Source organism: Nannospalax galili, unplaced genomic scaffold (assembly GCF_000622305.1).
Source record: "Nannospalax galili isolate Female #2095 unplaced genomic scaffold, S.galili_v1.0 scaffold346, whole genome shotgun sequence".
Taxonomy (NCBI): Eukaryota; Metazoa; Chordata; class Mammalia; order Rodentia; family Spalacidae; genus Nannospalax; species Nannospalax galili.
The window spans coordinates 2838922-2853879 of NW_008357637.1; the positions used below are offsets into that span (position 1 = coordinate 2838922).

At 39.1% G+C, this 14958-nt stretch overlaps 1 protein-coding gene across 6 annotated transcripts in view; it reads left to right on the forward strand.

Annotated features, from left to right (window-relative positions):
- Nucleotides 1-14958, forward strand: part of Rapgef4 (Rap guanine nucleotide exchange factor 4) — a 362806-nt gene that overhangs the window by 299485 nt on the left and 48363 nt on the right. For all 6 annotated transcript variants that reach the window (XM_008855271.1, XM_008855272.1, XM_017794906.2 and 3 more), the window contains one exon: nt 3023-3101. In XM_008855271.1, coding sequence (XP_008853493.1) covers nt 3023-3101 — 79 coding nt within the window. The remainder of the gene's footprint in view (nt 1-3022; nt 3102-14958) is intronic.

Below are 14958 nucleotides of genomic sequence, written 5' to 3' on the forward strand. Positions count from 1 at the left end.
AGAGAATATACAAATAACTTGGGTATGACCAGTGCTTTAGGGGTACTGACCAAGAAGGCTAGGGAAAGTGTCATGGAGCATTTAGCCTTTAAAGTGGCCCTTAAGAAAGGCTGCTGACCAGTAACTGGGATGGGACACAGCTTTCCATACTACAGCTTTCCATATTAAGGGACAAAATTAGTAGTGGCATAGAAGCAAGCAAGGAAGAGCTAGCAGTGTAGTCCTGCTGTGCTCTCATTGTTTAGGTGGACCAGGAAGGTAAGGTCTAAGAATTTTGGATGTGGATCTTCAAGAGTCTCACATCCAAGCTACGCACTGGGAAGTACTGAAAATGTCTGAGCAAGGAGAATGCAATTAGAGCTTGGTTGGAAAAAGGCTCCTCTGTATTTGGAGTGGAGGAACCATTGAGAGAGAAGGTAGGAGGGGATTGCTTCCAAGAGGTATTCATAACCCCAAATAAACCAAAGTTCCAAGACCAGAGGTCAGGAAAAATGCAGGGGATGTTTCTGCTTGTCCAGATTACGTAATGTGATTACATAATTCAAGAAACTCCGTGTTCTTTAAAATGAGTAATGACCCAAAGAAAGATTTTGGTATATTAGAGACTGTTGTATGTATGGTATGATATGGTATTGCATCATATCTAAGGAAAGAATCTGTTAAGTCCTTTACTGCTCAGGAAGAAAGAACAAATACATTCTTTCTTTTAAAGTCATCTCTAAAAGATGCAAGTATTTGGATTATTAATTATTAAAAAAAATTGGTGGGGCTGAGAATGTATCCAGTAGTGGAACATTTCCTAGCATGCTCAAGGCCCTGTGTTCTAGTTCCAGTACCTCCCCCACCACAAGAAGGAAAAGAAAGCAGGTCGAAACTAGAAGTCAGTGTGCCCAATGACTGTCATGTAAGCTGTGAATCCTGACCCTTTATGTTTGATGTTAGAGACTAGGCTTCCATCATAGTTTAATATCACATTTCATTTACTGCAGTTTTCTGATATTTTTTTACAATATTTTTACTATTTCTATGACTTGGAGATAAGGAATAAATCAACAAATCAACATCTTTCTCACAAAACGAATGTGCAGATGTACCCATTACTATTGTGGACACCAAAAATAATCCTAGCTCGGGTACATGACACACAGATAGAATGGAGAGGAAGACCTTTGGCACTTGTTGATTGCCAATAGAGTGAGCACTGTGAGCATTATGGCGAGGCTTGTTTACGTTGTGGCAATGAATACCACTGGGGATGACAGTACATTCTCTTGATTTACCAAAGCATCAGTTTTCCTTCTTAGAACTATTGGTTTCCTAGCCTTTGGGCTTCTGTGACCAACATTAGTCCTCGAGTGACTGGGAGGGATATCATTTTCTAGAAAGAGACGATTGTTTTAAGTAAATTTTCAAAAATTACGGCATGAATACAGAAGAGGGCCACATTTACCATGGGTGTTGGGAGCTTGACCATGCTGTGACCAGCTCCTCAGCCTTCAGGCACCCGTGGCAAATCTCTGCATTAGCAAAACTGAAACTACTGCAGGGCTGAGAATATAGTTCAGTGGTAGGGTACTTGCCAAGCATGTATAGACTGTAGGTTTAATTTCCCTGCACCAAAAACCAAAAACAAGTAAATTAATAAAATGTGAACTACTCTTTAATTTAAACTTAAACTTATTAAGTTTAAACTATACCTTCTAGGTGGCATAGAAGGCAAGCATTACCTAAACCTGGATAAGCAATGTCCTTTTGTAATTAAAAAATAAGTTCCCAGCTGGGCATGCCTTTAGTCTCAGGAGGCAGAGGCAGGCAGAGCTCTATGAGATCAAGGCCAACCTGGTCTACATATCAAGTTCCAGGCCAGCTGGGCTACTCAAAAAGACCAAAAAAAGAAAAGAAAAAGAAAAAAAAAAAAACTCCAATCAGTGTCTTCTGGCATTTTCTCTGAGTATAAAGAGACAGGAATGCCCATCTAGTAACACTGAGAGATGGCAACTTGGGATCACAACATATTGAAATGAGTGTAATAGTTAAACCTTTAACCACAGATTCAAATTTCAGCAATGTAATGTTACCAAAGACAGGGGCACTGGAAAGCTAATGCATAGAAATAAAATTGCATATCTCCACTGCCTTCCTATAAGGAAAGTTTCACAAGCCTCAGCCAGCGAAGTTTTGTTTTGTTTTGTTTTATTTTTTAAATTGAGAAAGCATCTTGGGTTCCAAGTTTCAATAGAGTTGCTCCTGAAACTTTTGTTCAAGGATTCTGCATTATGTCATTCTTGAAAGGAGCAGCATCATGTCAGTGATGAAGCAGATGCAGCTTGCCCTGAGACTTGCCTTCTTTCCCTTGCCATCTCCTTCTGATTCACCCCACAGAGCAGCTCCAGAGCAGGCACAGTTATTGCTTTTATCACTGCCTGGCTTTTGTCTCTTCCAGTGCTGCTCACAGGCCTTATCTGTTTTGGCTGGTCCCCTCCACTCTCTGATTCTCTACTATTCCCCCATAATTCTGTCGTCCTCTCACCTTTCATTGGGCCTTCTGGAAATTGGTAAAACAAAGATAAAGGAGAAAGACATTGAAACAAAGGTGCTATAAAATAGACAGATGGTCACATGTTAATTCAGTATATATGGTACTGCCCATGTATGATTCTTGAATGAATACATATATGTGTACATTTTAATTTTTAGGCTGGTGGTACAGCTCAGTGACAGAATACTTGCCTAGCATTTATAAGCCTCCAGCTCTGAAAAACAATTATTTGTGGCTAAGGTGACTAATGCCATTCATACAAAGCTGTCTCTTTTTTAAATGTTATGTTTTCATCTATTGCCCTAACAAATTCAATTCTGATCTCTATGAGCACTGTTATTTTCAGATGAAGGCTTCCATGCTCAGAAAAGCATGTCTCAACCCAACACTTAAGAATGAGCAGCCAGGAATAAATGAATAGATATTCTGCCTTTCCTAAAAATTTTCACAAAAATGTAATTTCTTCTTTTTTTACCCTTCCAGATTCTGTTTTAAATGACTTTGTTATGATGCACTGTGTTTTTATGCCAAATACACAGCTCTGTCCTGCCCTGGTGGCTCAATATCCTTTTGTTGTGGTAAGTCTGTACTCTCTTGGAAACGACCCACATGTACATAGCTGTTACCTCATTCTGTTCCCTGAAGGTAAGTCATGGTTCAGGCACTGTTGTGCTTTCCACTCTTATCAGTCTCTTAAATGCTAGTACACTCTAGAGCTCCTTGACAAATGTCTGTCTTGCCATGTTTAAGGATTTACAACCTGTGTGAAATATGAACCAACTTACTTCAGCATTGTAGTCTGTTTTCTGTTGCTATAACAGAATTCCTGATGCTGGGTTGTTTATAAAGAAAGGAAATTGACTTAGCTCATGGTTCTGTAGGGTAAAAGTCTTAAGACACAAGTCACTGCATTTGTTAAGGGCCATCACTGTATTATCAAATGGCAAAAGCAGAAAGGTAGACAGGCAGAAGAAAGAAAACACAAAGGGAGGCCTCACTTTGTAACAGTCAGTTCTCACAGTGACTAATCAGTCCTCCAAGAGTGAGAAATCACTTACTCCCACAGGGGGAAGCATTAATCCACTTATGAAGACCGTGCCTCCATGAATAATCACCTCTTAAAGGTCCCACCACCTCTCAACACCCTTACACTGGAAATCAGATTGCAGCATGAGTTTCAGTGGAGACAAACCACATCTGATCCATGCACTCAGAAAGATGATTCGGACAGGAGCTGTGCATGCCAAGAAGACAGGCTAGAGAGGATATGGACAGGAGACGGGGCCTATTATCAGGGAGAGTTCTCTAACCTTGAAGAAAAGACTGCGTGCCCTCTGACAGGCTGCCTCAGGAGGGACTTTGTCGGCTTGTTTTCTTCCTCTAAGCCATAGTAATCACAAGGTTGCTAACCTGATGAGATAAACACAAGTTACCCTTGTGATGTGACTTTTTTCAACTTATCCTAGTCTAATCCATTCTCTCCTCTAGATATTGACGTTTTTTCCTTTGTTGGTATTTTTTATTATATCACAATATCTTAAAACAAAGATGTGTCACTTGAAATTCTAAGGACAGTTCTACTAAACAGCTTGAAGACTGAGTTGTTTTGTGACAACTTTTCACTAATATTTTGAATCACCAATTGTTGTACTACATCTGACACAGAGAGAGCATTCAGAAAATGTAAGTTGAATAAAGGAACTGAATTTCATGAATGAGTTTCACTTCGACTCTGGAGAACACATGAACATATCTTTTATGATTCTGCTTCATTTTTAAAACAACAAAAACTTAGACCCCCCAAAACATTTTGGCCTTTTTGTGCAATTAAATATATTGAAGGAGACTGTCTCTTTCTTTCTTTCTTTCTTTCTTTCTTTCTTTCTTTCTTTCTTTCTTTCTTTCTTTCTTTCTCTCTCTCTCTCTCTCTCCCTCCCTCTCTCTCTCTCTCTTTCCTCTCTCTCTTTCTTTTCTTTCTTTCTTGAGCAACCCAATCAATTTTGGCATGTTTTCCATTTTCAGAATTATAATTGCCCTACCTCATTCTCATTTTCTTACTCACCTATAATTCTCTTTGAATTTGTGAGGATGGGAGATTTGAGTTGAATGTATTACTCAGAAGAAGCTGCAAGAGTGAGATTTGGGTGTTTATTTGCCTGGAAACTGTAGCTCCGAGTAATGACAGCTTAATAAGGCTTACATATATTATATATTCTTTCTGGCTCATTTTCAATTTTTCTAAAGTAAAATTAGCATATTCAGGATCTCTCTGTGCTCTCTTAACTCCATACGTGGTAATCATTATGAGACCTTTGAGACTTGTTGGAAGGAAAAATAAAAACCACCACTAAATTCATCCTATTTTCTTCAGTGGTTAGCCCATTGATAAGTCTAAGGTGAACAAACCAAAAGAAATTGAGAGACTCAAGTGAACCAAGTCATCATCTTTACAGTGTAGAGCCAGACACTAAGCCTGGACTTTCCCTTTGTTTATTAGCTAGTTCCCCGACAAGAGAGACTGCAAACGTGGATGCTGGCTTTTGTTTTGAAAATATCAGTTCGTGGAGAGTAGGTTCATGACATTCAGTCAGAGAAGAGACAGGTTGATGGCACTGGTGAGGAGACAGGGAAGAAAGTCAACAATAGAAGCAGTAGTCCTGGGAGACCTGCAATCTTCAATGTCTATTCTGTTCTCAATAGACAGGAAATTTAGGAGGGTTTAGGAGGTTAGTAATTTATACTACTTGCTACTTCAGACCCCTTTCTTCACACTTGGCCCTGTGAGAACTTAGATTCCCTTCGCCATTCTATTTTGAATCAACTTTCTCTATGTTAGGCACTATTCTAAGAGCCTTTGCCTATATAATGTCATTTTACCCTTACAAGAGTCTACTGGGTTAGTGTTAGCTTAGCTTTGCAGAAGTGGCCTTGAAGCCTCCCCAGAGGTGGAGTGTCATCCAAGTTTTAGGGTTCCAAGCCTGGAATTTGTCTTTTGTTCTCTTTACAACTTATTTCTTTAAAAGCTTATTTGAATTTTTCATGATTCTATGATTCTTAATTATAGTTCAAGAATATTTCTTGGGATCTAAATATGATATATTCTATGAAATTCACAAAAATTCAATAAAAAATTAATTTACAAAAAAATATTTTGTGACAATGCATTGGGTGATATGTTTTTCTGTGCTTCCATTGGGTAAAACTAAAGGAGATCTTGTTAAATCCCGAACAAAATGCTCTATAGGACTTCCATCCATTTATTCTTTATTCATTATTTATTCTTTGAGAATCTCATACATGAATATTGTTTGTATTATTTCCATCCCTCCCAGTTCCCCACCAGCTCTTCCCGTTTGCCCCCACTCCCTCTCAATTTCTTGTCCTCATCTTTATTATTGTTTTATAGTACGTATATACATTAATAAATATACATATATAATGCACTCAAAGATTCTCTTAATGCATTCTTTTTTAAAATGCGTATTTTCAGTTTTAATAGTTTCCCAAGTGTGCAAGGCTCTTAGTATATCTACTTTGCATATTCACCTAGAGAACTCAGGGATGTCCCAACAGACTAGTGAAGGATTTGGCATAGAGGTCAGTCCTGTGGGAGAATCAAGTGTGGGGCTTTGGGCTATGAACTAGTCCAGTTAACACTGTTCAATTTATGCTAGTCCTAAGGCCACTATGTTAAAATTGGAATTGTAATGAGCTGAACTTAATTTTATTTAATTTTAATTTATTTAAGCCACATTAGGCTAGTGGATAGCATATTAAGCCCCGGAAGGTGTAGTCTTTATGTTTTGGAAACTGGAGTTTCAAATGAGAATTGTTGTTCTGCAATGGCTAGGGCCAGCATCCCAGGGAAGCCAGGACATTTCCTGTTGCAAGTAAGCGAAAGGTCATGGCTCTATCCTCAAGGTCATATATGTATAAGGGCTTGTGTATTAACAGTTTTCAGCCCTCCTCTCCCATCAAGGAGATGCCATGCATATGGTCTTTGGTGAACTGCTTTTCTGGTCATAATTAGCATAAACTGTCTGTGACTGACTTAAGGAATCCATCAGAAGATAATGGGGCAACTCAGATAACTGGGGGAATCCTAGTGATCCCAGACTTAGAAAGGGGACTGAGGAGGCAGGAACTAAAGACCTTACCATTGGGACAGATCTACTCCCAACCTTCTGGGCCCTTGCTTCATTTCCACCTTCTTGGGATAGAAGGTCTACTTGATGTGATCACTAGGCATCTTGGACAAGTAAAGGGGAAATACTTTTTTGTACAGGTTCACAGAGGGAGTCTGACAAGACAAAGTGGAGAAATGAGTAATGAGCAGGCAGAAACAGTAACTATGTGTACATTGCTTAGCAGCACCCCACAAGCAGCAGGGAAGTGGAATGTGTGGTTGGACAAGTGGGTTGACTCCCATGTTCTTAATACGGGGCACAGGGACAGTAAAATGCTTAACTTCATTCATTAGTCACTTGCTTTTGGTAGAATCTGGAGTGTTTTCAAAGTACTTGACGTCTGTGACTTTTCATAGCAGCTCTAAGAAGTAGCAGTCAGTATTTTTCACTGCTCTTTTTTTCCAAATCAATAAACGAAGATAATGAAAAATTATGATTTGCTCTGAGAAAGGTAATTACTAGTACAGAAAAGATTTGAGCCCTGAGCCACTGACACTTATTTCTGTTCGTAATCCACATTGTATGTCTCTTCCAATTTTGCTTTTAGCATGGAAAAAGGCTGGTGGAACTCAGTTTAACATTAATATATCAGCCCTTTTATGTGCTAATGAGAGAGACTCTATTCATTAGATACGCTTTGGACATGATTTGACCTGATGAATACAAGTGCTTTATAATGAGTCTTAAAATCATATTTGTTCAATTTCTATACTTTTCATCTCCAGCTTTTTAAATCTTTTAAAATCTGTATTTAAAATTCAGTTCAATTTTCCTTTAGTTTTAAAAGAAAATTGAAGATGCCTATATATAAAACCTTTCAGATATAACTATAAGTAATATTTTGGTGTGTATTCTTGTCATCTTTTTAAAATACAAATGGATATATACTTTAAAATATTGTGTGTGTGTGTGTATGTGTGTGTGCGTGTGTGTGTAGATATATGTGTGCAAATGTATGCATGTGGAAGCCAGAAGTCAGCCTTGGGTTTTGCTCTTCAGGAGCCATCCACTTTGGTTTTTTAAGACAGTGTCTCCCACTAGCACCCTATGCTTATGGATTAGGCTAGGCTGACTGGCTTTTAAGCCCCAGAGATCCATCCATCTCTGCCTCCCCATAACTGAGATTACAACATAGCATGTGCCACCAGGCCTGGCTTTTTTAGGTGAGTGCTGTGCCACCTTACCTAGATTTTATGAGTGTGTGCTGGGTATCAGACTCAGGTCTTCACAATTGTGCAACAGGTATTTTATCAGCTGAGAGATTGCCCCAGCCTGATATATACTTATAAATGCAAGAATGAGACCATTCTCTAATTTCATATCCTTGTTCACTAGCTGTTTTTTGTGAATATCTTTCTATGCCATTAAATATTTTTCTACCATTAAAAAATATAAACAGTACTGCCATACTCACAATATTTTTCTTGCTAAACCTTTCAATTGCTACAAAAAAGAGAAAGGGAAAATTTCACCTGGCATCTCACTACTGTTTACAGTCTTGTGAAAAAATGTGCTAGAATTCTGGGAAGGGATCTAGAGTGTTTTGGTTTTGTTTTCAGTTTATTTGGTTTTGGTTTTGTTGTTGTTGTTGTTTTACCATATTGCTCTCTTTTTGTCATTTTCTACTTTATGATTAAACCCTACCATATTTTTGCTTGTATATATAGAGAGACAGGCCTTCAATTCAGTAAGTGATTACTGTAAGTTAATATTTTTGGAATTTTAATTGCTATCTCTTGATTCTGAGTGTTTTCACTTTGTTTCCTTTTCCAATATCCATTCCCCCAAACAAGAGATCAAAAGAAATAGTGTGTTATTTATTTCATTTGATATGTAGAAGTTTAGGTGTAGGGCTGGGGGCAAGAAAACACCTAGACTCTGCATATCCTGGCAGGAGTTTGGAGAGTTCGTGTTAAGCTAATGTAACTGTGGTTTCTAGTCTGCATTGTGGTTGACTCCCCAACAGGCATGCCATCTTAGTAGGTTAGTCTGCCCATGCCTAAGGCTTGCTGCCCTTGGCAACAGTTGCAAGGCCCCCATGTAGACTGGGTCAATAAAATTCAAAGAGAGCCTTCCTGGGCTTTTAGGCAAAAACATTTGTAACATTTAGAACAGAAAACACAAAGCCCATAACCACAATCCCTGGAAATAAACATCTGGCAATCTTGAGGGAAGCGATCCCTAGGATAAACCTGGAATGAGTAGGCAGTCTTAAAAACTGGGGTCAGTGGCATCATCAGCATTTGGACCAGTTCTGAAACACCCTGCCAATAAGTTTTTTATGTCAGTGAATATGGATCTTTGTTATTTAGGACAGATTCTTACTAAGCCAAAAGGATCCTAAGTGATAAATGGTTTATATTTAAATGTATAGACCCTTAAATACAGCACTAATTTGGTTGAATATTTTCTATTAGCATACTAATTTTTTGGCTGAGTATCAGCACAAATTTTATGCTTTTGACATGGAAGTAATTTATTTAGTTTCTGAAATTAAAAAGAAAAAAATAGTATGTGGATTTGCCACTAAGTTCTAGCTAAAGCTGCTTTTTATGTATTTGATCTTTATACAGAAACAAAAATAACAGGGTCCCTTTCTGTTTATAGCTCTGTGAAATTGACCTGGAGATGTTGTCAGTATGACTTGGCTGGGATTCTAAAGATGAATGCTTATTATGGGTCTGGAGAGAATGGCTCAGTGGTTAAGAGCACTGACTGCTCTTGCGGAGGACCCGAGTTCAATTCCCAGCACCCATCCATAACTCCAGTTCCAGGGGATCTGATGCCTTCTTCTGATCTCTACAAGCACTGCATGACATGGGTGCACCTACTTACATGTAGGCAAAACACTCATACCCATAAAACAAAATAATAAAATATTTAAAAATATTTAGTTGAATTTTTGAGAATTTCATATGATGTATTTTGATCATATTCAGACTATTGCATGTATTCTTTTAAACTCACTTTTTACAATAAGAGAAATGAAAGTAGGCAGCTTCGTAATGTGCTGCCAATTACACCCCTAATGTTAGAAGAAAATTTGAATTTAGGCAGTGTGTTGCATGGAGCTGTGTCCTAACTACTTGGCTGTAACTAATTGCAAACCCCTACTTTGAAACTTGAGAGTACTAAGAGGCAGAGACTTCTGAAAACAGAGAATTCTGAAAATTGGTGAGGGAAAAATATTCTAAGCAAGAAAATGGGAGACATAAAGAAACTGATGACACTGCAGGTGGCCTGGGGTCCTGGAGTTAATAGCTTCATACAAACACAGGAGCAAAGTATATTGGTCTGAACAGTTAAATTCAGAAATGTCAAGCCTTAGAAAATTCTGAAATTGCCAACTGGAAGTATCTTCAGAGATTTCCAGAGGCAGGTCAGTAAGAAGTATGGCAGCTGAGGTTTACTAAATACATCATATGTTTCAGATGCAGATCCAGTGTGTTCCTCATGTGATACCCTTACCCATGAACCTATGGAACTAAGTGAGGAGGAAACCAAGGTGTTTTGTTTTGGTTTGGTTTTGGTTTTGGGTTTTTTTGTTTTTGTTTTTTTTTTTTTTTTTTTTTTTTTGTTTTTTTAGTCGATGTCAATTGAATCTTGTCACCACGGTCAGGATTTCCCCATTAGAAAGCAAAGAGCTGGAGGACCAGGGGATACCAAAAAAGGCATCTTCAAGGTCTCAGCATATAAAGAAGGCAACTTCAGCAGGGATAAGGCCTAAAAATGTGTGAGTGTTCATAACTGGGTATACAGTGATAATAATCTGATTACTGCTTATAAGATTTAGACAGGCCAATAATCATCTGTCCTTGGCTTTCGAACTGGCAGGAGAGGTGTGTTCCAAGGTGACTGGAAGGCCAGAAGATTCCACACTTTAAAATTCTTTCCAAATATTTTTTAATCCCAATCTGTGCCTTACAAGGGAGGTGTTCTGGATAGCTTTAGTGTCAACTTGACACACCTGGGTTGCAGCTATCCTGGAACTCAGTATGTAGATCAGGCTGGCCTTGAACTCACAAAGATCTGCCTGCCTCTGCCTCTCAAGTGCTGGGATTAAAGGCAGGCACAACCACACCCAGCTAGAAAACAAGGTTTTAAGCAGACAACTGGCTTACCAATATGAACCTAAGTAATCTAATTCCAGAACTTGCATTCTAGAACTTGAACTTGAATTCAAGGAAAGGACAGACCCAATGGTCAGTTGTCAGGATGTTAGACTGCTTCACAAAGGCAAGCAGGTGGCAAAGAGGCCCCAAGTTATAGTGGGAAAAGAAAAGGCTCTGAAGTTGGACGATCCTGTTTAGGATCTGCATCTTACAAAGCACATTATGAGCAATTATCCTTAACCCCTGTGAGACCTCTCTGTATAATAGGGGTAATTATCCTTGCCCTACCCACTCTCTGGGTTGTTGTGAAGATGAAATGAGGTTATGTGTGTGAAAGTACATTATAAACCTTGGCATCCCATTAAATACTGCCATGATTATTGTACCATCACAAGAGGAGTGTGGCATAAGGTAAAGACTACAAAAGCTATCTCCTCAGTGGGCAGATGACCCCCAAAGTTTGTTTTCAGCTGCAAGCAGAGATTTTGTATGCAAAGCAGGGTTTTCAAAAACAACAACATTGAAGAGTATCAGTTTGAATGTTGATAAGTGTTTTATAAATAGCTGCATAATTAGCATGTACTTACTGCAAAAAGTATACATAATATTTTATTCCCTGTTGTAGGGTGTAATGAATCTGCTGCCTCCACATCCTAGGAGGTTTTCACTTACTTTCCCTGTGATAATTTTAATACATGGAACCATTATTAGCTGAATTAAGAATAAGTAAATGAGCAGTTAAAAAAATACAGAAAAATTACAGGTGCCTGTGGTGAGTAAGATAATAACTAGGTAAAAATATATGAAATAATTACAGTGTTTGAACGGCAGAACTGGCATGAGGAAAATGACTCAATGGAATGTTAAGCTGCTGTTGGAAAGGTGGAAAGACTGCAGCCTGCCTTGTGGCCTTCACCTCTTCCATTCTCGGCTCTGGTACGGCACTGAACACACCCAGTCTATCCTCAGCCAAAGGACACAATGCCGAAGGAGCTGGTCCTCTTCAGTGGAGACGGTCAATCCGAAAGCTTGCTTGTCATCTTGTCGATTCAGTGCCCAATAAGGAAAGATTGTTTAAAAGATGTAGCAGATGCTTTGATATCTGTGTAGACTTCTGCTGCTGGTAGCATTGATTGGCATCGTTAAGAACTTATTTATTTTGACATGGTCACAAGGTAAGATTTCAGATAATTTGAATAAAAGTCTTAAAAAGCTGTGATTTAAAAAAAAAAACTTTTTATTTTATGCATATGAGTGTATTTCCTGTAGGTAGGTAACTACACCCTTGTCGTGCCGTGCCTGTGGAGACCAGAAGAGGGCATCAGATCCCCTGGCACTGGAGTTTTGGATGGTTGCTAGCTACCATGTGGGTTCTGGGAACCAAGCCCAGCCCTTTGCAAGAGCAGGCAGTGTTCTTAACCATTGAGCCGTCTTTTTAGCCCCGGCTGTGATATTTTTGAAATAGTTTTTGGGAAAGTATGTTCGATATAACATTCCAAATTGTGTGGTTGAATTAAAATAGTCAACTGACGTTTGAGTGCTCTTTGTGTTTCTATGTTTTCAGCCCTCAGACAGAAAATGTAGATGTCTTTAAGACTAGGGCTGTGCTCTTAAGGATTCTGACTCAGTGCTCCTGTATGCAGGGAAATCTTTGTTAGAAGAGGAAGCTCACACCAAAACCTAGTAGATGTTGGTAAGCTCCTGCTTTGTGCACTGACAGTGATGAGTTGACGTGCATAAGGTCCAGTCTGGACTTTAGCAGTGCCCATCTCTTTGATGAGATGACCCAGACAGCACATATTTCCTTTCGTTTTCTGCATGAACTTTCCCTGCTCTGAGAATTTTTTTTTGGCATTTTTCTCTGATGAATTTCTCTGTTATCTAAGAAACTTCTAAATCTGCTACATATTTAATAAGGAAATGAATATTAAAATTAGATAAAACATAACATTATGAACAAGTTTTTAAAAAATTATTGAGGTAGGAGATATAAGAAACAGATCTAGTCCTAAGAATTTTATTGATAAAATTTTTAAAAAATCATTTAATCTTGTTCTCCCTCAGTTTCCTTGATAGAGCTGAAGAAAATGTTATCAAAAGACTGAAAACTGTGATTCCCTGACTCGCCTGAAATCAGCTCAGTGTGTCAGTGATGAATTTGACCATTTAACTATTATAGTCTTTAAACTGCACTTAAAATGCAATTGTACTTAAAATACCAATTTAATTGTATTTAAAATACCAATTCAGTTAATAAATCTAGATTTTCTTACAAACCTTCAACCTTCCAAAATTTTAGGTAGATTCTTGTGGGAATAAACAAAAACAACTCCCTGGAACCATTTTAGGCACAGTCAGTTACCTATGAAGTCTTCTCTCCCCTTAAGAAACTGCTTCCAGGAACTGGGGAGATGGCTTAGTTGGTAAATTACCTACTGTGTAAACATGAGGATCCTAGTTTGGATCCTCAGTACCCATGGAAAAGCCAGGCATGGTGGCACATATCTGTAGCCCTAGTAGTTGGGGGGCGGGGGAACGGCACAGGCAGATCCCGGCGATTGCTGGTCAGTCAGTCTAGGCATTTGGTGAGCATCTGGTTTAGTGAGAGTCTCTGTCTCAAAACAACAACAAAACAAAACAAAAATCAACAAACCCATAAGGTGGAGAGCAAGGGAAGACACCCAATGTCAACTTCTTGCCTCACACATACACTACACCACACACACGATAGATAAAAAGTTGTCATATGACGAATAGGGTTGATCAGAAGAAAGCACAGTTTATTAGCAAAGGAACACATGGGACAGATTCCCTTCCAGGCAGGGAAAATGTCTGTCCCGGGTCGTGAGCTGGGGTCTTTTTTAAAAAAGGGAGGCTTCTGCTTCCTGCAGAAAGCAGGAAGATGTATTTTTTTTTAAGTTGGGGGAGGGGGAGCGGGGCTGTTAAAACCTGTTCTCTTTAGAGATCAAAAGGGAAGACTGCTGTGTTGGCCAAACAGTGGAGAAAAGTCTGCTTCTCTTGACTTCAAAGACCAGAGTGCTTATCAGCTAGGTTCCCTTTTCTCAGGAGCATGAGAAGTCCTTGGGACCCTGTTGGTGAGGGGGCAGGGCTATCTGAACCTTAACATTCCAGCCTTTTGTGTTATATAGGATAGGGGGCGCAGGACAGGGTCGATGTGGGGGGGGCTGGATTAGGGGTCGGTCAGACAGCGGGGGTTCCCTCTTCATGCATCTCAACAGGGTCCTCGATGGTTGACAGGCACTTGTATACATGTGGAGGGAAGCAAAGTAACAACTGATTAAAATTAGTACAAGAGATTTTGGATTTGGTCCTGAAAATATCTGAGGAGGCAAGGAGCAATGGTTAGCACCAAGGTAATAGCTCATTTTTCTTTCTTTTTTTTTTTTTTTTTTTTTTTTCTGCCAGGGCTGAACTTGGGAGTAATGGACTCGGGATTTTTTTTCAGGTTTTGATAGCTGTTGGAGTGGCTATAATCAGTGTCAGTTACCTCTCAAAGGCTTCTAGATAGGGAGAGAAAACAAATTTAGCCATCATTTAATTTTTCAGGCTAGAACAATAGTGGGTTGCGTCCCTTAGCTGTAAGTGGGCACTACAGTATTGTAGACCAAAATTTGAAGTCTTACATCTGAATACGTCTTATTAGGAATAAAATCATCAATGAGAGATAATTATCTAAATAACATAAAAACTTATGTCTAATGTCTGGGTTGTGTAACCCCTTGAACCCTTAAAATATACTGATGACTTTAATTTTGGTTATATTTTCCTTTTGGGTGTTTAAGACCATACTGTTGGCCCAAGTAAACCACTTTATTTTTACTCTTAAGGTCATATGAGGATTTGGTCCTCAGGGGTCACATGGGCTTGGGGGGAGCCCCTGGCTCCTCCAGCTTTTCTTTGACCAGTTCCATCTATGTGAAGATAAGAGGTCTTGCTTGACCAGGGCTTCACTTGGAAGCATGGAGGAAATGTTTCCTCTGTGTTGACCCTCCTCTTTGCAGACTGGACACTAGTTTAAGTCCATCTTCTGGGGTCTCTATGGCCTCCCTGAACAAGAGGACAGGTGACTCACCAAAGTTACAGGACATTTCAAGAGATG